The sequence below is a fragment of the Cheilinus undulatus genome, linkage group 13 (assembly GCF_018320785.1).
Source record: "Cheilinus undulatus linkage group 13, ASM1832078v1, whole genome shotgun sequence".
NCBI classification, from domain to species: domain Eukaryota; kingdom Metazoa; phylum Chordata; class Actinopteri; order Labriformes; family Labridae; genus Cheilinus; species Cheilinus undulatus.
Window position 1 is genome coordinate 30,683,335 of NC_054877.1, and position 25,739 is coordinate 30,709,073.

Sequence of the window (25,739 nt, forward strand, 5' to 3'; positions counted from 1 at the left end):
TGTCACAGTTTAACTGGTGTTAGATCAACGGATAACAGTCCACTAGATATTTTACTATAATGTTTGCTTCCTTGTTATAATTTAATAGCGCATTCCGAGACATTAATACTACTAGGAAAAGAGGTTCTAGAGTCACATATAACATTTATAGAGGATAAAAGAAATTAGGTGACTTAGCAGATGCCTGATTTAAAACAAAATAAATTATAGTGACTCTTTAATTGTACTTCGTGACTCAGCTTATGCTTTCCTAGTAATGTTAGGATCTCTAAAAACTAATCGTTTGGTGTAAATGGGTACAAAGTAATGCATAACTGTAACATTTGTCAGTAACACATTAATGTCATGTATTACTGATGCTAACTCAGTGATCTTATTACTGTTGTTGTAAGGTAATAATCACATTGCTTGCATTGCTGTAAATCCTCCAACTACGTAAAACAGGATCATGGAGTAAACAAATCAAATGTCCCTTTTAATGCACGCTCTCACACTTGCTAATTCAGGTGACTGAAACATCAGCTCGAGTCCATGGAGGAGGGAGAGGGACACAGCAGAGCAGTTCAGATAACGACATCTTTAGTTGTACTGGAGATATAAACACTACTTTGCATTTGTTGTACTAAAAGACAAGAATGTGACAGTAAAGGGTAAACTGTGTCCAGGTCAGAAACAACTCTCAGCTGCAGTGAAATCTTCCCAAACATCTGTAACAGCAGCATACTAACACAAATCTCGCAAAGACTCCAGGAGCCCAAGTGATGCTCAAGATAAATGGATGATTCCGACACCTGTCAAGCAGCCAAAGTTCAATTTTCAACAACAGCAACAAGTAACCACAAAAGCTGAGATAAATATGCTTATGGTAGCATATAATATGGAGGAGATGTGACATACTGTGGCTTTTTTCTTGTATTTTTTTTGCTTTGGTCTAAATTTTCACAAGTCTGTTGTAACCTTTCTGTGTGTTCAAGTGCAAAAAGGAGAAGTCTTGTGCAAAGGAGAGGACTTGATTTACCAGAACAGAGACTTGACTTCTAACTAACCTTTCCTGGAGCATTTTTACCTTAAGTCCTGCACTGTAACAGCACTTCTTGTGTTGACATCACACGTTTATCCCCAACCTTTTACTGCATAAAATAGTGCCATCACATTATATTACACTAATATGGGAAATTAAGTTTAACATTGTATTTTCCATTGCCAATTAAGTTACAGGAGATCTATGGTGACAAGAAGTAATGAAAAATTAATATAACTGGTTACTTTTTGCTGTGTGTCACTAAGTAATGTAACAAATTATCTCTTAAAAAAGTAACTAGTAATGTGTAATGTATTTTTTGAGGAACTACCCCAGCACTGGAAATAACATACAATATTACTGACATAAATATATGAAGCCAAAGTACAACTTACCATGGTTGAGCCCTCCCTCTTCTAGCAGTGCCTGCCACATCCCAACAGCATGGGAGCGTGTTAGCACGCAGGCACTCTGTAGCACCAACCAGTCCACCAGTTCTGTGCCTACACAGCATTGTCTGCAATAGACAAAAAGACATCATTTTCACATTTATATCCTGTACATATTATTTAACCTGTTGCATTCTTTTTTCTAAATAAACACAAAGTTTAGCTGGAGGTGCAAACAAACATGACTCTTACCTGTATGTCTTGAGGTGGTATTTCCTGTCGCGTATCATGTGAGGGGCTCTGGACAGGATGGCATTACGGAGCACCTTCCCCGCCCTCTGCAGCTTTTCGGAAGGAACCTGCAGAAACACAGGGACACGAGTTAGGTTTGGTGGACTAACTGTTCCACATAATCCAAAAGATGATAGAGGGTATGGGGTATAATGTCTCGGTGGGTTGCAGCCATTGCAGTTATATCCACTGAGTGGTAGAAAGCATGTGGGCTGCTGAGAGGCAGTGTTATCATTCAGCTTGAATGCAGCAAAAACACAAAAATACTTTAAAAAAGGGAAAGCTGATGGATAAGATTTTAAAAATGGTGTAGAGAGCGTGGCAGAATCTCAATTCAGAACTTTTAGTATCATGAGGTCGTTCTCTTTGCCTGGCTAGATCACCATGTTTAGTTATTTTGCAAATCTAACCTTGGCCGTACCAGGTTATGTTTACATTTTAAGCTTTAAATTCTCTGAAAAGCACCCTCATTTTATGAAATTTGAACCATAGTAATACTTTAACATAGCTACAGAGCAGGATGCAGATGGTCGAGTTGTTTAAGGCGCTGCCCATGTACACAGGCAGCCCTGGTTCAAATCTGGCCTGTGGCCCTCTGCTGCATGTCTCTCCCTACTCTCTTCCCTGTTTCTGAGTCTATCCACTGTCCTTCCTCTATCTAATAAAGGCATGAAAATGCCACAAAAAAAACATAGATACAGAGTAAAGCTGAACAGTAAAGATGCACATGCTTTATGCATCCATCTCAAAAGTTTAGTATCAAAACCCTCTGAAATCAAATTTTGAGGACAATTAAAGGAAAAGGACAACTCAGAAATGTTATATTTACACACCAAACTCACAGGGTCACAAACACAAGTCTAGTAGCTTAAGAGTCTTTGTGAATGGCTGGGTGGTAGAGCGAGAAGAGAGACAGGAAGTGTTTGTGTGTTTCTGTCTGTGGAGTGTGTGAGTTACATTGTTGATATCAGGGACTGAAGCAGTAACTGAGAACAGAAACAAGTTAACAGTGGCTGCAGGGGCACAGTATGTGTACAGTATGAGCTCTTTGTGCACAAACATTAAATGCTCTAACTCCAGAAGACTCCTATTGGACTCTCCAAGTGTGCTTGCTACTGGATGCTGTTGAGTAAAAGTGAAGGGAGTACGCCCTCAAATGAGCAGCAGCCTCGACCCTGGAGCAGACCAATTAGTCTCCCATGTAGGCTCTTTGCACCAGGTTAATAAACTTGATGACATAAAAGGCTATTGAATTAAATAACTACTCTGATTTAGAATACCATATTGCTAGCTGTGTAACGAATATGTTACATGCAAAATAAAGAGAAAGGTAGTTACATACAGTGCAGCACTCATGGTTGTAAAATGGTAACAAAAACCTTTACAAACAAACACATCCTACACAGAGAGACACCTGCGCCTTAGCAAAAAAGGAAAGAGCAGATGTGCACACACATATATACACACACAGCTGCATTTGAAAACAACAAAGCATTGCATGCTAATAGGGCAGATGGGACCTTTCTTCTATGTGCATGCATTAGCTAGCATTAGCATAACTACAGAGGATCACAGCTGTGAGTCATCACTGTCTCTTCTCTGAGCACACACACCTTCAAAATTCATTCTGGCACTCTGAGTTGTTGACAAAGACAAAAGTATGCACTCAAAGTATGGCACTCAGGTCTACTTCACGATGTACTCTTAGACTATTTTCAGCAAATTTAAAGCTGCTTTTCTGTTAATAACTGAGAATAATTTGATTTTACAAGTTTTTTTTTTAACCTGCTAGAGCATAATTCACACTCCTGCTGAACTCTACATGAACTCCACAAAAGATATTCTGATAAAAGTGAGGCCAAGAGAAATCAAAGAAAAACTGGGACTGCATAGGCCAGTGTGTTGCCTGTGAGTTCGGTTCATTCATGCTTTGTGTGCAGGAGGACGGGCACAGGTCTCTGTTGGCAGGGAATATTCAAGGGATCAAGTTGCCATGCTGCTCATTTTTTTCACTTCCTGTAGCAATCCGAGACAGAGGTTTGTGTTCCAAGCTTTTAGCTGGAGTGAGCATTTACCTTGTTGTGAGCTTTGTTTGTTGAGTCTGAATTCATGTTGTCTTTGTCCGTGAGTCCTGAGGAGAAAAACAACATTTTTAACAGGGTGTAACACTTCAAATTTTCACTTCATAACCATCCAAATTTATCTCTTTTTCAGTGTGGCATAGACCTACATGTATCATGGAGCCACAACTCTTGCATAAGTCCAGGTCCTGGACCGCAGGTTGGGAACAAACAGCATAAGCAATAAACATCATAGCAGGGATGAATCATGGCCTACATGTCTGAATATTGCTTTAGGATCCTATCAAGAAAGAGACTGAATTTAATTTTTCATCTATGGTTGACCATTATGTAATTCCAGAGCTTGCTCTTCTCCTGACTGACTTCTCACCAACCGGCTCCATTAATAGCAACAACTGCATCAAGTTCACTCCAGAGCTAAACATGCAAACTATTTCATATGTTTTGATGCATAATGAAAGAAACAGATCCCCCTCTTAGATTTTTTTCAAAAGACTGCGGGCGCTAGCCCACATGGACTATGACACATATACATGTACTATGCTATTGATTAGTGACATAGTCTTTATGGCATGACAGGTTATTATACACAGGGCAGCCTGCAGAACTGGCTGGGCCTCTGAAAGGCTGTGTTCCCTAGCAAGATGTGAATTTATAATACTAACACATGGGCATCACAAAATCAGTGCTGGTGCTGACCTTTTGGCTAACATGTATTTAAAAAAAATTTTAAAGTTGATTTTGGAGCTGAATGAAAAAAAAGGTTAGCCAAATAATGAGCTAACCAGCTCCCTCCTTTTCTTCTCCTTTCTTTATATTTTTGAACATCCTGTCATGGCAATACATTGGGGATGGGCAACTTTTGTTTCTAAGAGGGCCATGTTAGTTTTTTTCTCAATGGCAAAGTGCCAAACTGTTAGAAATTGTCAGACATTGTTAATTTCAACAACTATGATTACTAAGACTAATGAAAGAAAGAATTTGTTGCTTTCATGATGCAGAATTAAACCAGTGTCAGCTAATTTTTAGATGCAATGAACACAAAAAGACATTGGTTTTCTTTGTATACTTGCATTTTATTTTATTTACAGATGGATTTAGTGATTCACAAAGGTTTTACAAAACAATTGCAGCCAATTATGTCTAATAATTTTTTGCAAAGAAATAAGCATACACAAGTGACAAAAATCGTAATGTTTAATGTTTTCATGGCAGATTTTGTCATGTCTCCTTTGAATTTATCATTTGCAGGTATTTGAAACTGACTTGGGGGCTGCACTGAGTGAGGTGGAGGGGCATATGTGGTCCTCAGGCCACTAGTTGCCCACCCCTGCAATACATAGCCCAAAATGATTGGCCTTACAGTTAAGTTCAATGGACAAGCCCAAAAACAGGCTAGTATAATCTTAAGGAGACAGGGTTTGCATTTTAATACAGCCTACCGTTTTACTGAAGCAACACTAAATAGACATTAAGGTTCGGGGCCCCTCAGTAGGAATGAGCCCCATAAAGCTTTAGCCGCTTATGGGTGGCCTTGCTTATCAGTGTGTGTCTGTGTATGACTACTCACTGTCATTGTTGGATCCACTCTCCATCGCTCCATAAGGAGGGGCCAACAGTCCAGCCAAGCTCTGACGATACTTCTATGAGACAAAACACAAACACACATCACGATTCACATCAGCCTCAACTACATTAACACCTGCACAGTGAGAGAGTATTATAAGACAACCTCTTCTATTAAACATCTAATCCTATTACATTTCTGTCTCCCACACGCGCACAGCAAGTGCCCCTCAAAACAAAGCTCTTTGTACAACCAAGATCATTTACATGCAGAACAACTAACATTATATAACACAAACAAACACTCACAGCAGCATTCAAAACAGGGTTAATGAGAGCAGCCAGAGCTGCTCTATCTGTGCAGATGCTGCTCATACAGATGTTATGTGCTTCTAAAGGTAGCAAAGGTACTGAAATACACATAACACTGTTCTTCTGCAAGGTCATTACTTTCTGAGTGCTGCAAGAAACGCACACTGCAAACACACACAGGGAAACACAGAGAGAGCATCTGTTTGACCCAAAGAAAAAAAGCGCCCTGGTGTCTCTCTCAGACTCTCAGACACAACAGGACAAACAAAACAAAACAATTTCAGGGAGTTTCATTTCCAACAAAACAAGTCAATATTACAGTGACACACAATCTAGCCTACATACAAACCATGCACACACTTCACAGTGTTACAGTCGAGGAGTCATACTCACCTGAGGTTACACACTCAGCCGCCTAAAGCTGCAGGGACTGAAACCCCAGAGAGCTGCCCTCTGTGTCTTTACAACTCAAACACAAGCCACCGGATAGCATCCTGCTCTAAACAAGCTGCTCTCATCCTCTCTTTCTTTCTTTTCTCTCCCTCTCTCTCTCAAACAGTCGACCCAGTGTCTCCCTCAGTCTCTTGCTCCCCCTCTCTCTTTTCCTCTCCAGCCAAGAACCTAACCACTTTCTCTCCCAGGTTACCACGGTGATCTGTACGACCGAGCTACTCTAGTGGAGGAGGAGTAAAAGGAGAGGGAGGGAGAAAGGGAGCACAGGAGGGAAAGAAAGGAGGATGGAGAGGGAGGGAGGACAGGAAGGAGGCTGGCAAAAGACACAACACGGGTCATAAAGGAGAGAGGAAGTGGGCAAGAGAGATGTAGAGCAGGTAAGAAAGGATGGAGGAGTTAAACAGAAAGAAAATGAATGACTGCCAAACAAGCATCCGCTCAACATCTGTCACAAAAACACTATTTTACATTTCCTCCCTGTTTATTCAACCTTATGTTAAAGCAGTGCTTTTCTGTCTTTCATCTATTCATCAAACACACGATTGCTTTCTAGTTCACACTACACACATGCATTTTTATTAGTCTGTGCACACACCAACACAAAACACAAAGATCCTTTTACTATGAGCTGCACAAGATTCAAAGGGGGACAACCTCAGGCTATGTTTTCTGCTTTACTTCTACGGTCCAAAATTAGATGACAGATAGGGAGACTGAGTGCACTTAGGCAACAAATAACACATAACAAGCCTGATAATAGGACAGCACACATGCTTGAATAAACACTTATTGTTTTATCTGGCCTTTTATACATACACATACATTGCCTGTAAAAAGCATCTACCCCCTTGGATATTTTCCCCTTTTATTGGTTTTATAAATCAATCATGATCAATATAAACATTTTTATAATTTATTACAAAAAAAAACCTCTTTAGTGTCAGAGTGAAAACAAATTTCTGCAAAGTAGTATCAATTGAATAAAAATATATAATCTAAAATAAGTGACAGCATAAGTATTCACCCACTTCAAGTCCCCACTTCTTTAGTAGATGCACCTTTACCTACAATCACTGCACCGAGTCTGTGTGGATAGGACTCAACCAGAGTTGCATATCTGGACGCTGCAATTTTACTCCATTCTTCTTTGCAAAACTGCTGTCAGGTTGCATAGGGATTGGCCGCAAAGAGCCTTTTTCAAGTCCACTCACAAACTCCATATTGGATTGGACTGAGGTCTGGATTGAGGTGTGGGCTTTGACTCGGCCACTCAAGAGCTTTCAACTTGTTGTCTGTAAATCATGTCTGTGTAGCTTTCACTGTATGCTGTAGGTCATTGTCTTGCTGGAAAATAAATCTTCTCCTAAACCACAGTTCTCCTGAATAAGATCGTCCTGCAGTATTTTCCATTATTTTGCCACATTCATTTTACCCTCTACCTTTACAAGCCTTCCAGGGCCAGCTACTAAGAAGCTTCCCTATAACATGATGCTGCCACCACTGGCTTCACAGTAGGAATGGTGTGGTTGTGGTGATGTGCAGTGTTTGGTGTTCGGCAAACATAGCATCTTGTCTGATAGCTAAAAGGCACCATTTTGGTCTCATCTGACCAAAAACTGTTGGTCAGATGAGAGTTTTCTTCAACAGAGGCTTTCTCTTTGCCACTTTCCCATAAAGCATTGACTGATGAAGAACAACAGTTGTTGTATGCAGAGTCTCTCCTATATCAGCTGCTGAAGCTTGCAACTCCTTCAGAGTAGACATAGGTATTTTGGTGGCCTCTTTCACTAGTCTCCTTCTTGCATAGCAGCTTATGAGGACAGCCTGATCAAGGCAGATTTACACATGTGCCATATTCCTTCTAGTTCTTGATGATGGATTTAACTGAACTCCAGGGGATGTTCAGTGTCTTGGACAATTTTTGTATCCATCCCCTGACTTGTACTTTTCAATACCCTTTTCTCTGAGTTGCTTGGTGTGTTCTTTTGTCTTCATGGTTCAATGGTAGCCAGGAATACTGATTAACCAGTGACTGGATCTACCAGACACAGGTGTCTTTATACTACAATCACTTGAGACACATTCACTGTACTCGGGTGATTTTATTGTCAGAGTACTTGCACCAACTGGCTAGACTTCTGTTGAAAAAGATCAGTAAGGGGTGAACATTTATGCAGTCATTTAATAGTACATAATTGTGTTAAACTGACTTTGTAAAAATCTGTTTTAACTTTGACACATTCTTTTGTATCTAAAAAAAAGCCCAATTATATTGACCGTGGCTGATTTATATAAAAAAAAAAAAAAAAAAAAAAAACAATGAAAGGGTAAAAAAAATCTAAGGGGATGAATACTTTTGTAGGCACCCTGCATGTAAAAAATGTGTACTATCCAACTAAATTATTATTCATGGATGACAAAAGTAAATACTGAAGTGATTTTTTTTTTAATCACAAGGATAACATAAATATCTTAATACTAGTTTTCGGTGTAGGAAGCCTTCAAAACAGCAGCTATTTGTCTTACATGGAGGGTTTGTTTACAGGAGAACAGTGCTCAGAGTAATATAAATTTTTGATTCATAACAAAGCACTTATGAATTTTTATAAGGTCACTGAAAAGAGAGCTATTTTTTTGCTAACTAAAGCCCATTCATGCAGCTGAAGGCAGCATGATTTCATCAATATTTCATACACTGAAAATTTAGATTCATATCTAATCATTGTCACTCATTAGAGCAGTTATAACTCTCTACTTCATCACTAAAGAAAATGCTGCTCTAGTTGGTGCAGACAGCCAAGTGGTTATGTTGTGTTCCCCAAGTTCTCTAGGCAATAGTCCCTGAAGTACACAACACTGCCTAGTTCAACTCCAACCTCACCCATGGGATTTTACTTTCATTACTTGTCATTTCCCATTGTCTCATCTCTTTTTCAGACTCTACAATTTGCTTCTCAACAATAAAGGCATAAAAAAACAGAAATATTTTTATATTTTTTGTGTTTCACATTGCAGCATCAAGTTCTAAGCCACCAGCAGAGGAAAGACTGTTTCAACAGTGCAATAAGACTTAACAGAAACTCAAGATCCAATGACAGGCTTAACAGCATTTTTTGTTTATCAGGTAGTGATACAAACTACTTTCAAGACATTCTGAATACAAATTTTAACTTAAAAAGCCAACAAATCTATTCATTATAATAGCAAAACTGATGCAGTTCCACTTTAAAAAGACCATCTTGTAGAGCCAGCATCATTTTTGACATCTGATCGATCTCAAAGTGTCCTGATAATTGTGAAAACATTAAAATACTTGAAAATCAACAATTTCCCTTCTGCCTCCTAAAAAGGTCAGAAACTGTTTGATGTTTGTTCTGAAAGTTGTTATATTTATATCCCGACCTGCTAACTTATTTTTAATTCCCCTTGGTAAATATAAACAGGATCAAATTATTATTCCACAGATGTTTATAAAGGCTTAATGACACAGACATTTTCCTGGAAGTTCATACAATTGTTTTAAGGTGCATAGTAAGTTTATGTGAGTGTCCTTCAGCTGGATCCATGGTCAGATTCTGGCCTTGTTAAGTATTTTTTATCAAGAAACAATACATGTTTTTGCATTCAGACTCTGGACCTTCAATCTCAGAGTGAGAAAGGTGTGTAATGCTGCAATAACACGTCAATTAGCAACTTTAAGAAGAAAGAAATAATGTATAGGTTATTTAATTTAGCATCCCCTGGAAAACAGGATCTTTTGATTTAACAGGGTGATATAACTTGATTTAAACAACAGGTTTGGCACTTAGAGTAGAGTATAACGCTCCAGTAAACTGATGCCCTGTTCTGTGAAAACAGACTCAATGAATGGAGATGGTACCATCAACAAGGAGTCTGCAGAGAGGGAACTACCACTAAAGCCAACTTCTATATAAAATGCCAGTATCAAGGCCAGAGACATGAGTGTCGATTTTATCAGGCCTTCTGGAATGACTTGTTTAAAATCACTAGTATATTTGCTCTCAATAGTGCTACACAGAGATGTCTTACTGAGGAGTTAATGTTGTTCCTATATGTACCAAAAATACCAACATGCAGACAAAACTGGTGAAAATAGGAGTTGGAGAGCTGTCGTGTCCGTGGTGGTAACTCACATTTGTTGGTCTGAATGAAAGCTCACTAAAGAAATGAACATTTTTCTTCCTTTAACATTACTTTCCATGTAACTGATTTTTTTATTATGATGTAAAGGACAACAAGAAAAACTCGTGGAGATTTCAGTTGCTCTAATAGTTGAGACAAAATATTACTTTGGGAAAAGAAAACAGTAAGTGCACAGTGCACAAGCTTTCACTTCAAGAAGAGTCCTTCTGTATGCGAGTGGACACTTAACAAAGACACAATGCTGACAGCACAGAGGAAAGAGATATTCTTCAGAAGAGGATCAAGAAAACCATCATTATTTTGGCCTCTCTTCATGATTTGTAGATATCATTTTATTGCTCATCTCCCAGAGATAAAATACACCCATGTATGAAGTTATTTTTATCATGGACATAATAATGTCAGAGCTGAATATAAACATTACAGACAATGTACATCAAGAATTACAAAATATGTATTAAGGAAACATTCGAAAAATGCATTTTCCAGTTCTACAAATTCGTAGCTGTTAAATTATTGCAAAATTATTGTGCCGAGTGATGTTATTTTAAACAGTATCTCATTGTCAAATCAATTTTTTTCTCTATTTCTGTGATAGATTTTAGGCATACTATATCTAGATAAATTACATCCAATCTGTAAAATCTGGCTTGATTGAGATTTTCCAGATTCCTTTATCAGCAGCTGTCGAATGTGTTTTGATCCAACTACCTCATACTAAAATTCAGAAAACAGCAGTAGTTACTGCAGTTACCACCACAGTTATGGCAGAATTCATCAACGGAGTTTGAAAGAGTACGACTTGATATGATGCAATACGCTACAATGTGATTGGTACAATACGATATGAAACAATACAATATGATACGATACAATACGATGTAATGTAATCTGATCTGATCCTATATAATGTGATACAATACGATATGATGCGATACAATACAGTACGATAAGATGAGATATAATATAATCTGATTTGACCTGATACTTTATAATCTGATGTGATATGATACACTACGCTAGGATACGTTACGAGATGCCATTAAGACTTGATTTCATACTATATAATATGATAAAATACAATGTGATGCAATGCAAAGCGAAACAATACAACGCAATACGACACAATACCATGTGATATGGCAAGATATGATACGATATGATACCTTAAGTTCAGGTATGATACATGAGTATGATCTATGATAAAGATGCAGGGCTTCTGTGATAACTGGTAGATATTCAGAAAATGTATGATAAATCACAGCATCTGTTTGACTTCAAATGCCTTTAAAAAGTAAAATGCAGGATTAATGTATTTATTCACTGTAATTAAGAGTCCATTTCTTCTATCATACTGTAGCTCTTAACTTTGTTATAGCTCTATTTGTCATCATCTCTCTGTCTTTTTTTCTTTTGGCCAATTAACTTCTGTTAGCCTTAATCATGATTGTCACCACTGTCAGGAGACTAAAAGTAGTGCTGTGATGAGTTAATATTAAGTAGAAATCTGTTTAGAGCTAAAGTTCGTACTGAAATACTGTGTAGTGATCTGATTATTGTATCACACTGGTTGGGAAGATATATTGCTGTATCAGCGTATTTACCCACCCTGCCACAATAAATACAATTTTTATTGCTCATCAAAAGTGGAAATTTGCCTTAGGCTCTCCTGATACATGTAGCAGCTTAAAAGTCTATCAACAAAACACACTAACAGAACAGAAAGAATCCATTAAAAACAATGACAAGAGTTCATTTCATGATTTGGATCTCATCAGTCATTTGGAAGGTTAAGAAGGGATATCACACTTCAGATCAATGACTTCTTCAACACACTTTTTAGTTGCTAAAACTGAACACCTTCCTGAGTTTAGAAGCTTCATCTGGCATAAGAGAAGATGGGAATTATCTGCTACAATACTCCTCCCTTTCTTTCTTGTTCTACTGATAAATTGTGAGACAGGGATTTTTGTGGTTTTCCTACTATTTTGCCTGCCACTGATACAGTCTGAGGCAGTTTACTATTAAATCTGCAGCTCTAGTGGCAATACTTGGCAAGAGGATGGAAAGTTAATACTGCAGTGTGAGACTTTCTTATGTTTGTACAAAAGGAGAGGCCATTGCTGCAGCAGATTTCTGCACTGACATGGCATTTGATTTCTATCTTCTGCATCTGCAAGTAGCTTTAAACTGTAGTGTTGGCTTTTCAACAGTTTAGTGGATGCAAAATGAGACAGGTGCTCTTTAAACCATTTCAGGAATAGAGCATTCTTATTTCCATGTTTGAAAAGATTTTTTTCATTCTCATTATGTAGCAGAAAAGGCCATTTTGAATTGTTATTTTGATAAGTCCCAGCAGAAGTGCAGGTGTAAAAAGCAATCATGAGTTCTATAAATAAGGCCTTTGTTGTAATTATTAAGACCTTTTTCCTACAGACTTGTCAAAATATCTGTTGTTAAAAAGTCAATGTTTAACCACGCTTTTACCCCCTTCAAGCACACAGAGACTAATATTTTATATCAGGCAGTTCCTGTATTTAACCCTGACTAATTCAAACGCCAAAGGCTTCACTAAGCATGTATAACACATTATATAACTGAGTGCATCATTTCTACCATTGGAAAAGCTGCAAAAAGCCACTATACCCACCCATCACTACACACCCCCTCTCTTTGTACCTCCATTAGCCTACTGTAAAGTGTCACCATAGGTGTATCTGCTAAGTGAAGCAGAAGGCTCCTCTGTGACGGACAGCCCCCTTGTGGTTAAAAGCTCTATTACACTGTGTGCATTTCTGAAAATGCAGTCTCACTGTAACAGGGAAATTTCATCCAAGGTGGAACCCTTTAGGCACGCTACCAAAACACATTTTATGCTGAATCATGAAGTTTCAGCTCACAGCTGCACACAGCACAATAAAACTCCAGCTTTGTCTCTCACCTCCCAGAGGCTCTTAAACTCCCTCTGCTCAATGCGGAGCAGCTCGCTGGTCTCTCGGCTGACGATGGTAGCGTGACGTGGTGTGTTGTCCAGGATGGACTCCCCAAACGCTGTCCCGATCCCCAGTGTGCAGATGGTGACAGCATCCTGGAGAATAAATAATCAATTTAAAGGATACATTTATTCAGATGAGCCCTTAAATATACAGATAACTGTCAGTTACACTGCTTTAAATACCCATTTAGTCTAATAATAATACTTATTGGTCTATATAATATTAGAAAATCACCCATCATAATTTTCAGTGTCCTATATCATGTTAGCGATGCTCTAACAAAGGAAATTTTGCCTTTTTAATTACAGGACTGGCATGGAAAATACATTAAATCTGTTATAAAACTAGCACTGCGCATTTGTTAATACACTATTTCAACCTTTCCTTGCAGCATATACATCTCCAAAGGTTTGCTTTATATTGGATGACCACGAAGAGCAGACTGATTAAAATATGTAAATTAATGCAAATAGATTCATACATGAGGATGTAGTAAACTGGCTGTCCAGGAGTGAAAATATCTGTGGCTGCTGGCTATAATTGGACACACCGGAGGCAAGAAAACACACAAACACATGCACACTTATGCCCACTAATTTGGACTGATATTCAGCATGCAATGGAAACCTTTCTCCGCAGTCCAATCTGACATTTCAAATATAGCAACAGAAACTAGGCCACCACTGGCTCTTTGGGCCTCCATACATGAAAAGGACATTTCACAATGGAGGGCCTTTCTATCGTTCTTTAACTAGGAGCGAATCCCCCTTCCCTCCTTTTCCCCCATGACATTATTATCCTCTGTATGAGCATGTGTACAGTGTAACTGTGTATCTCTGACATAAAGGGTAGACCATTGCACAGCTCTCAGTGGACTTGTTTTCTGTGCTGTTGCATCCTTACTCTGGCATATTTAGGCAAGGAGACATGAGCTAATATAGTAGAACAATGTCAGTACTAAAGAAAGTCATGAAGACCCAGCTCTGTAACATGAGAGGCTCTTGTAAAGCAGCCTGGATCTTGACAGAGAAGGTTGGAACAAAAATAGCACAAGAGGGAGTAGGAAGATGGAAGTCGTAAAAGAAGCAAATTACAAGACGAATCCCACAGTGTCCATGAGTCAAGATTCAATTCATTATTCACTCATTCATTTGTGGTTTGAATGAACACACACAGAGGAGCAGCAAAGTGAAACTAAGCAAGATGAGTAGGTTAAAATAATCTTGGCGATGAGTTTACCTGGTGGTTTGCAGTTTCGGAAACTTTGACATCCAAAGAGCCAGATAGGACAGCATACCAGCTGGTTCCTATATCACCCTGTCGAAACACTGCAGACAGAAAAATGAATAAAATAGCGTTGAGTGCTGAGTTAAATGGATATGAAGTCATAAAATATATGTCAAGGACAGTTGTACTCAGTCAAAATCATTGCTTTATTAAAAAAAAAGTATGGATAATTTTACATCAGTGTGCTTCAGTAGAGAAAGCACCTGGGGGTTGTTCAGGCAAATGCATTATCAGTGATTAACAATGTGTTTTGGGTGTTTACCACGTAGGTCTATGTTACACATTAACAATGTGTCTTCAGAGAGAACCTAGAATCAGAACTCACTCATCCCGTGTTTTAGGCAGACAACAGCCCACACATCATTTCTATAGCTATCTTACCATAGCTTAGTATCTCTGCATCTGAATGCTGTGAGGCCGCTGGTAATACAAATGGTTGTATACAGCTAATGAGTTGTTGTGTCCCAGCTAATGACTAGCAGGCCTGCTAGTGGAGTCATTAGCTGGGACTGAGCCGCAGTGGGGCTTTTGTCTGTTTATAGATAATCAACGGATATAAAAAGGATAGGAACACTAAAGTAGACATTCAGCTTAATTTTACATATATGAAGACCCTGACACACCTGTCTGAGGAGAATTAGAAATGTTCATGAAACCTGCTGCAGTTTTTTTTTATTTTAGAATAAACCATGTATTAACAGTTAGTGTTTTATTGTTAGTATAAAATTACTACCATTAAATACTTACATCTGACAAAAAAATATTTAATCTTAAGTGACACTGTCTGTCTCTATCAGTGAAGTCTGACAAATGTCTCTATAGTGTTTTATATGTATACAGAGAAGAGCTTTAGTCACTGAAAACTCAAAAACATTTTAGTCTAGTTTTAATCCACAAAATGTCCTCACATTTTAGTCTTTTCTTTTTGTCCAAGCATTTATTCTCTTGCCTAAATCTGGTACCAAATCATGGAAGTGTGTTCTATGCACTCTGCTAAACCTGGGGTCCCTGCTTTCTACAGCTGAGAGACAGAATAACTACAGATACAGTGTTTTTGACAGATTTACCCACAGTGGAGAAATAGAGATTTTGAATGTCTGACGAAAACAACATTTTAGTCAGTTTTAGTCATCACTGATCTATTTTTGTTTGTCTTAGGCTAGTTTTTGTCATCAGCCTTTTTTTCCATGACAAACATTTTTAGCCATAGTTTTAGTCGACAAAATTAATACTGCAACACAACCAATCCAACCTGGATAACGGCATCCAAGACCACCTTTGTATTCAAGCTGAACAATTTTGGTAAACAATCTAATTGGGATTGTTTTTCCCCAATATTGTGATTTAACATACAATTTTTTTTAAACAAACACAGACAGTAAATCATTTTATATTACAACCAACATATTGTTAGATAGATTATTACTATTAGGGCAATAGATAGATTACTATTATTTTGACTCACATTGCAAATTCAGTATGAATTATTCTATTGCAAGGAATGAAAACATGCAAAAATAAGTTTCATAAGAATTTTTTTAAACAATTCTAAAAAATGGACACTTAAATGTTTACATCATGTTGTCAGAGAATAACATCTTAGCTGCAATCAAATTGTATTAAAATGGTATTTTGACACACTTTTCGGCTCAAAGAAGTATTGCGCCCTGTGTGAGCTGAAAACTGCAGTCAACCAGAGTGTGATTCAATATAAATTTAGATTAATAACTCAGACCTCATCTGTAAGCAGTCCAAGCTATCAGTTATCAAACTGTTTTCTGTGTGAAGGTAGATTCACACAAAGTATTAAGGAATACCACTTGGTATCCAAAAGCCCAAATCAGACATATATCACTGTTCATGAGTTCAATAAACAAATTTCTTGTTTTGGTTTGTCTTTATCTGAAAAATGATTCAAAGAAGCTGTTTCTTCAGTTTGGGATTTTTGGTTTAGATAATCCATAAATTAAGCCAGTGATTCATTTATTGTACAGATTGTCAGGCACTCATTAGTTCCACATTTTTGATTGTCAGAGTTGAGGCTTTTCTCTTCTTAATTTGAATGGAAATCTCTAATAAATAAACAAATGAAGCCATTGAACAACATCAATTTGGCCTCTGGAATGTTATTACTTCAATTTTGACTGCCAAAAAGCAAGAAATCCATATTTTATTATGCAACAGTCATCACACAAAGGCATGTCATGAACACTGAACAAATTCACTTGACACTTTAGCAATATTATCCTTATACATTTATGCCAAAAAGATTATTGATTGGACCTGAATGTGTTACCATCCACATGCTTCAATGTGTTATAAAAAGACTTGCAGAATTTGTGCTTAGGGAGTTATGTAAACAGGAATTGACATAATCACAGTACTTTGCATCCTCATACATAATAATCCAAGCAGTATAAGGAACAGCAAAGGGATCTGCTGCAGTATGGCTTTCATAATAACAGATACTGTGTACACAACGTACTGTTTCAACATGTTTTCTTATAAAATGCCCAAAAAGAGCTTTGAGGCATCTTCTGTCATTTACAGAACAAATGAAACATCTTAAAATTGTCCTTTTTGCCTACGTTTGTGTCTGAATGCATTTGTGTACATACATGTGATGCCTTTCTCCAGGCACTCATAGAAGGCACAGGCGCAGATCTGCAGTAGGAGCGGAGGTGGAAACCTCTGGAAGGCTTTGACCTCTCTCAGTCTGGTCAGAATAATGTCTACATCTTCTCCTGAACGCTCCGAGGGCCTGTACACAGAAAAGAAAACATCATTACATCCACCATTAATTTTTAGGGACCACCTTGCCTTTTTCCTAAGTTTTGGACGATTAACTTCACATAAACAAGACAAACAAATGATAGTCTCTAAAAAAGAAGTCATAGGGAGGAAGAAATGATTGGAAAACCTGGATTATTGGCTGACCGCTGAGGTCAGCCCTGCATATGGCTCTGTCCGTATACTGACTGACTGACTGACTGAGTAACTGACTGAATGACCCTACTTCCAAAGCCCTAACATAACAGAGTTGCGTTTGCTTGGACTGAATGCTGTCGCTAATGGCTGCCTTCACTGCGTTAACTAGAGCCATACATACAGAGTTGCACTATGGGTGGGGTTTAGGGGGACTAAAAGCCTTCTAATGGCTGCCGCCAGTGCTCTAAGTACCTCAGATATACTAGCTTTAGCCTCTGTTTCACCAGAACTGGGACACATTTCTGTATGACAAAGAATAAAACAACCATATAAACTTCTCATGTTGGGAAAGATGTTTTCAATCCTCTTTTGACCTGTTTTGGCATGATTATGTGTAAGTTTAGGTGGAAAAGGTAACTTCTTGTGTGAATGCTTGTGCGTGCTGGCTGCTCATGTAGCGATTAGCTCTGATTAGGGGTGTAACAGTACAGAAAAATTTCAGTTCAGTACATACCTCAGTTTTGAAGTCATGGTTCGGTACTTTTTCAGTACGGTAGTTGAAGCGAATAAATAAAATTTAATTCTTAATTTTCTAAATTAAACTGTATTAAAATAAATAGGCTGAATAAATTACATTTAAATTATAAATAATGCGGCAACCCCCTTCCAAAAGTTCTTCAGTGATTAAAAACATTAATAAATATATTTTTTATTTACTAGTTTCTTAATTGATATATATACCCTTTCTTCAAATGCTAAAATTTCCCAGCCAACTTGAACACATCATCACACAACCTGAGTTAGCTTGTTAAATATGCAAATTAGCATCTATCCTGCAGATTTCAACATGGACTTCAGCACTGGATTACTTTTTTAACCAATGGGACCTACTACAAAGTTTGGGAGAACTTTTCACAGCCCATCTAGGCGGATAAAGAGGTTAGAGCCATGTGAAATCTGAGTATAACTTTACCTATGACGCAACTGCAGACATGATGGAGTCCTGTCTCTCCCCTCTGAGGCTGACATTTGAAGGTAAAATTAATTTGAATCACAGAGCCAGAGCACCAGTGTAATAATTAAAACTATCTTAAAGAATAGGAAATTCATAACTGGCTGGTGAGAATTTTTGTTGATCCTCCTCTTTACAGTGACGTTCTAGTTTGAGTGGAGTGTTTTTAAACGCTGCTGAATAATGTCAGCGCTATTGTTGTTGTCTTTGTACACTGTTGTATTTTACTGGGCAACAGAGTGTTCCTAAACAGGACACTTTAATCTGGGCATATTCAGGCTGTTGCTGTCGTTTGCTGTGGTTGTGTGGTTGCCAGGACATTGTGACAGTGAGTTGCGCTCTGGTTTTCTGTGTATGAGCTCCGTTCCACATGTATTCATTCGGTACACGTCTGTACCGTACCGAGAGGCCCATACCGAATCGGTACAGTACGAATACGCGTACCTTTACACCCCTAGCTCTGACTAGGTCAAAGCAGCACTTAGTCAAAACTGGACATTTCTTTATTAAAACAAGTGAAGACAGCAACACTAAAAGCTTTCTGTAACAGAAGCTGTGTTTTTGCTCTTCTGCCAACCCGCTACAGCATGACTGTGGGACAGATAAAGGGGAAAGGGTTACTCGTTGTGCTTGTTTACAACAGCTGCTAGCCAAACGTTAGCTCGGCCTTAGCCAGACCAACCCTTTTTTCCATCACAGTTAGCGCTGAGAGCTTTCTGCGACAAAAAAACGATGTTGTCACTCTTCTGCTGCCCAGCTTTGGCATGATTTTGTGATAGTTACAGGGAAAGGGTTAGTTGGTGTAAACATCTAATGAGTTGTTGTATCCCAGCTAATGACTCTAGCAGGCCTGCTAGAAGAGTCATTAGCTTGGACTGAGCCACAGCAGCACTTTTGTCTGAGCCAGACAATGTGTCTCATCCAAACAAGCGTAGAGAGCAACACTGAAAGCTTTCTGTTACAGAAAAAAATGTTCTCACTCCACTACTGGTTTTGGCATGGCTTTCTGAACATGGCAGTGGGCTTGTCCCGCATTGTCCGCCGTTAGCTGTTAGCTTGGACATTGATGTAAGACCGCTGCAGTTTACTCCTACCTGTACTGCCGTTCTTGTTAAAACCAGAGCACAGAGCAACACTGACAGTTTGTCTTGTGCAGAGAACATATTTCGTGATTTGAAACTTGTGCACAATCTTCCGTTTTTAATTTTTCCATCATGAGCTCCTGCTCCCCGCCACTTTCTTTTATCATCCCTTTCTCTTTGACCGTTTGTGCGTCTTTTACGCAGCAGCCTCAGCTGCTCTCCTCTCATCCTTGTCCGCTGCATAAGAGTGACACCAAATACGTGACGCTCACGCACACACCTACACTGAAACGCACGCTAACATGTTGGTACCTCAGGCTTCTATCTGTTGAGGGAAAAAGTCTCAGAATACTGGAGGATAAACACCTGAACTTTCTCCTTTTAAAGCTCCTCTCTGACCACAGAGGATTAGCACGTCAGCGCTGTGTCACTCCAGCTGTGTGTGTGTGTCGCCCGTGGCCAGGGGTGTACGCTATGTTAAAAAATATTTGGTAAATATTCCTTTAATACTATAAGTTTATGGGGAACAAATAAATGTTAAAATCGCTGCATTTACTAAAACATTTAGCACGTCTTTATTTGCAGGGAATATTATAAATGTGCTGTTTATAGATAATTAATGGAAATAAAAAAGGATAGGAACACTAAAGTAGACATTCAGCTTAATTTTACACATAAAAAAGACCGTGACACGCCTGTCTGAGGAGAATTAGAAATGTTCATGAAACCTGCTGCAGTTTTTTTTTTAATTTTAGAATAAACCGTTCATTAACAGTTAGTGTTTAATTGTTAGTATAAAATTACTACCATTAAATACTTATATCTGACAAAAAAAGCATGTAATCTCAAGTGACACTGTCTGTCTCTATCAGTGAAGTCTGACACATATCTCTGTAGAGTTTATATGTATACAGGGAAGGGCTTTATTAAGAGGAGAGACAGAGAGAGAGGACAGCATGTAGCTATGTACGTTCAGGTAGCCACAATAAATTTGGCTCGCAAAAAAATAACAATAATGACAAAATCACTCTGCCAGTCAGGCATTTCAACAGGCATCCCAGATAGTTGCAGGCAGCCATATATACTAGGTTTTTACCTAGTCTTGTTCTTTAAGTTGAGGTTAGCAGTAAAGTTATATCTTGCAATAAGCAGTTAATAACTGAACAAGGATGACCCTGTGGTATTGTCTTTTAATATAAAAGGCTGCTCTGTTGTAGTGTTTTCTGTGCATTTGTGTGCTTATGTCTGTGTGTTGCTTCATTGTTCTGCTTGGTGTCTTAGTGATAACAGTAGAGCTTCAGGCGTTACTCCTCTCGGCTCTGACTCCCCACAGCGTGCTGATGTAAGATCTCATTCATGCTGCCACTTTTCTAATACGCTTAAATCCGAGCATGTGCACACACAAATATGAACACAATTGTTGGACATCCGTGCATGTGCACAAATGCATGAAAACCCACCCCAAGTTTTATCTGAGAGCTTAAACACTCTGTTCTTTGGCATGGTGGAGTTAAAAACGTCTCGGAGTGACACACTGCGGTTATCCCCATTCATTCAGTTATTTTGCTTTGCCAGTGACTCATCCTTGCACGTGTGTATGTGTATGCGTTCACACAGAATAGCTAATGCTCTTTTCCCTCCACAGACGAAAGGCTGTCTATCCCCTCTCCTCCTTCAGCTCCCTCCTCTTCCTTCGCTGCCAGCTCTCCCTCCTCTTTGTCTGCCTCCTCCACTAAACATTTCACTAATCCACATCCATTTTTCTCTGCTCACAAGCTTGGCCTGCTTCTCTTTCAGGAACGTGATAGGCAAGATGGAAAGGAACAAATAGCCCCGTTTTTCTTTAAGCTACCCATTTTCTCCTCTCCATTAGTGCTTCGTCTATCCATTAACACACCCGCATGCACTAGACTCCCATATTATCCTTTTCTTTCTGCTCTGAAAGCTCACAGGCAGAGATGACTCCCCTTTTATCCACACGCACATGTACAGAGATAAAGGCATACATTTGTGTCCCCAAGATGTGTTAGATTGTCCTCCATACTCACAAGCTCCCAAATAAACACAGACAATGCCAAAAGGGAGGCATTGCGCAACACATCCCCCAGTTCCACATCTGCCACAAGCTCAGGGCCATCGTAAAAGAGTCTTTTCTTTTCTTCTCTCCATCTTTTTCTCTCTTTTTTTGTGTCTGACTCATCCCCCCATCATCCCACTGCCTACGTATTAGCCCTTAGTGCTCAGACAGAGCATCATATTCCAGAGTAGGCTGGGTTAATGGTTTAGACAGGTGGACTCCCACACACGACAACAGGGACAGACAGGGAGGTTAACTCTGCAGGGTTGGATGGGTAAAACCAGCATCACCCTTCACCTATCTGTCTACAGGGAAACTGTGAAGATCTGTCAGTTATAATCCCCTAGTCACTGCCCTGTTTTTTTTACTCTCCTGTTGTCCCAGTGTGCTTTGCTCGCTCGCTGCCTGTCCGAGGGAATCTGCCTCGCCGGTTGGTGTGAGACGGATGTGACCTGAGAGCTGTTCACCTTGCCATACTCTCCTCCCATCCTCCCTTTCGCTCCTTCCCTAAGCCTTCTCTTCCCCTCTTGACTATCTCTGTCAGCACAGATCTCAGCTTTCAACCACAGCACACAGTCAAACACACATATGCAGGTTTTACTAACTGACCAGCAGGACACACTGAAGAGAAAACCAAGAGACGCCAGAAGGTCTTGCAGATTGTTACAGGAAACATCCATCTGGGCGAATTTGTCTGTTTCCAGACAAATAAATTGTGGGTTGGTGCAACGGAAATGTCAGAGAGCGTCAACACAAACAGATTTCCCAGGCTGGCAGAGAGACTCTTCAATGGCATGTGCACACAGCTCCATCAACACCACTGACAACCTAACATCCTGTTAGAAACACTGAATATTAAATCAACATGAGGCAGCTTAATCTGCAATTTCTCATCAACTGATTACTAATGAAATCCCTTGTCGAGCTCTCAGATTAAATTTTTCAAAATAGTTTAAACTGGCCACAATATTTTACCTAAACTTAGCTGACATCTGGACCTGTGTGTGTGGACCGGACCTGCCTGAGGGACACACTGAACAAAACAAATCAGATGTAATCTCCTATACTACACACTCACTGGCAATAAATGTCTTCAGATAGATATATCACAGACAGTCGTGTCTTAACCTCTGTCCCTCTTTACATTGGCCCTCTCTCCCATTCCTCTCTCCCTCTTCTCCACTCACTCCCATCAAGAGTAACACTAGATGAAAGCTCACAAACACACACACTCTGCTTGATATTGATTGAATCAGGAGGTGTATAGCTGAGGATCTCTGAGTGCTCCACATTAAGATGCTGTCCGGTCTAATCTTGCAACCAAGACTGCACTCACCTACACCTTACAACATCTACACACCAGCTGCTTTTAGGCTGACACATTCAGGACTGAGGTATGCTTTATGGTGGACTTTGGTGATTTCAGTTTGATCAGTTTGAAGACCCTGTCAGAACAATTTTTCATTCAAAACATAACAGTACTGGATATATAGTCTCAGTGACAGGGACATCACCCACTGGTTTCCGAGTAGGCTTGATGAAGCCCAACGGTGGCCGTCGACATACTGGAAATGCTATCTCCACTTCACTTGCACTTAATCTAGAAAATGGAGACGAGGTTAAAAAAGGCAGACCTTTAGCCTCTTGGTTAACAGCTAAAATAGCTCATCTATCAGTCAAATCAGACACAACCCTAATCCTGCCAAATTACGCAAAAATATCAGGGATGCACAGATGCATCTGTTTAACATTGGTACTGGCCAAAAACAGCCCTCAAAAGGGCTGTTTTTTCTGTCAAAAAAGACATATCCATCTGCAAATAATGTTGGCAAGAACCAATGTCAGTAGCAGAGGTTTGTCTGTTGTGTTCTATCAATTTAATGCTGGTATTTAGCACATTAAACTGCTGATTTAGAGATATTATCAGACCTGTTGGACAATGATCTATTCTTGGCCACTGGCTAAATTGTCATCTTGAACATCTGTATCAGCATCAACCCTGAAAAATCAATAAGCTAGAAAAGTTAGAAAGAAATAATAAATCAAAATATGGACCCAATGGTCCCAATTAAAAATGACACACCACAAACTAAGGAAAACCCCAAGAGGGGTTAGTACGTCACTTCCTGCCCCACAGTCGAGGTCGCCCCATTGTAGAGGTCTGCAACAGATGAGCCCAAAACGCCCCTCCATAGAGATCTGCAGCCAGATGCCTCTCGCAATTTTGAGGCGCCTGCCTTGGACTGAAGCTTTCACATATCTTTCAAAAACAGTTTAGCTCACTACAGAGCAACTTCTCAATAAGGTGGTCAACACAAATAATGTTTTATTCTTTTTTAAAGGGCGAAATGTCAAATAAATACAGCTAAGCCTGCTGAACTGGTACAACTTCATGGTGTTTTGAGACTGTTTAATTATGTCCTTATGTTATTATGTATTAACTCCTTGGGCTTTTGTGTACATGGCTTCTTTCTCTTAACCTGACATGCCAGATAGACTGTTTCACATATCCATTGCATGAAATATATTTCATATCCATCTCGGCAACAGTCCACAGAGTTTCAAAAGGATAGAACCTTGTAATAAAAATCTCAGAGGTTGATTGGACAAACACTGTCTGTCACATTCATTATGAGCTAATAAGAGCAACAAAACCTGTGACATACTAGATGTGTGCAGCTCTGGGGAGAAAACTACAAAAAAAATTGCTTTACAGTCAGCCGTTATCATTCTTCGCTATCAGTAGAGCCAGATGATAAATTAAACTCTTGCTGGAGCAGGTCAGGAAAAGACTAAAAACATCTTTTACATCAAGAAAAGCTTTCAGTGTGTTTTTTTTCTTCTTTCAATAAAGAAATGTTGCTATAGCAGCATCCATGCTAATCTATATACCAGCTGCCATTGTTTGCATGCTTCCAGTCGCTCCAACTAAACCCAGTACAGTATCTGCCTCGTTCTCCTCAAATGACACTGATTGGACCGTTCATTGTCAGACCAGCCACATCGGTTCAGACTGAAGCTTTGATGATGAAACTGCCTGATTACAGACCGGGAATCTGGTCCATCCAGCAGATGTAAAAGGTTATATTTATCTAATAATCTGGGCTTTGTAAAAATATTATTTTGCCAATGCTCCTCGATTTTAAACTCATTGCTACTTTTTATTGGCACGTCTTATGATCAATTCATATCAATATACCTCCCATTACACTGTGTATGAGAGCAACTGTAACTGACAAATTTCCCCACAGTAATGAATGAATTATTTCTGATTATGATTTACTATCTTTGAGTTTGTTGGACAAATCAAGGAGCTTAAAGACGTCTTGTTAGAAAAGCTAGGAAATTTTCTCTAATAGCTTACCTTGATACAGAAACAACTAGCAGGTTTTTAAAAATACTAAAGCCACTCCCTCGTCCTCTATTTCCCTCACCTCTATAAGCAAATGGATTTAAGATACTGTGTATTGTGATGATGCATCCGGTGTCATTACAGGTGAGGATGAGAAGACAAGATGGTAGCTTCGGGTTGCCAATGGTAACATGAGGATGTGTCATGGTGAGGTGTGTACAGTGTGTGTGGGTGTTGGAGCTGTGGGATGCTCATTTTATATGGCATTTTTTTGTTTGAAGTGTATCATCCACAGCAATTACCTTATAGGCTGCCAGTTCATCTTGTTTATTTATTCAAGCCCTCTCCAAGGGGTGCTATGCTTTTTTGGCACTGTAGTATGCCTGCAGCACCAAATCTATTCTCCTAACTGGAGAGATACAGCATGGACTAAAAAGGTTTTTAACATGCTCCAGTATATGGATGTGAGATAAGAGTGGATAATACACACTGTAACTTGGTTATTGAGTTATTCAAACGAGGCATATAGCCTAAAGCAACACATGCTGCTCTGTGGCAACGACGAAAAAACAAAGCACTGACCTGCCTTTAATCCCCATTTCGAGGAAAGCACTAGTATGCACGCGTTTGTAGTATTTTAATAATATATGGTTATTTGATTTAAGCTGACAGACATAAACCATGTGCGTCTTAACAGCCACCTAACAGCCAATGCGGTGCAGAGACAT

General features: G+C 39.1%; 1 protein-coding gene across 2 annotated transcripts in view; it reads right to left on the bottom strand.

The window, feature by feature from the left end:
• Positions 1-25,739, bottom strand: part of LOC121519779 (rap guanine nucleotide exchange factor 4-like) — a 49,794-nt gene that overhangs the window by 14,970 nt on the left and 9,085 nt on the right. For both annotated transcript variants that reach the window (XM_041802679.1, XM_041802678.1), the window contains exons 2-8: positions 17,179-17,321; positions 14,513-14,601; positions 13,219-13,365; positions 5,353-5,425; positions 3,777-3,832; positions 1,663-1,769; positions 1,417-1,538 (exon numbers count right to left, since the gene is read on the bottom strand). In XM_041802679.1, coding sequence (XP_041658613.1) covers positions 1,417-1,538; positions 1,663-1,769; positions 3,777-3,832; positions 5,353-5,377 — 310 coding nt within the window. In that variant the 5' untranslated portion in view covers positions 5,378-5,425; positions 13,219-13,365; positions 14,513-14,601; positions 17,179-17,321. The remainder of the gene's footprint in view (positions 1-1,416; positions 1,539-1,662; positions 1,770-3,776; positions 3,833-5,352; positions 5,426-13,218; positions 13,366-14,512; positions 14,602-17,178; positions 17,322-25,739) is intronic.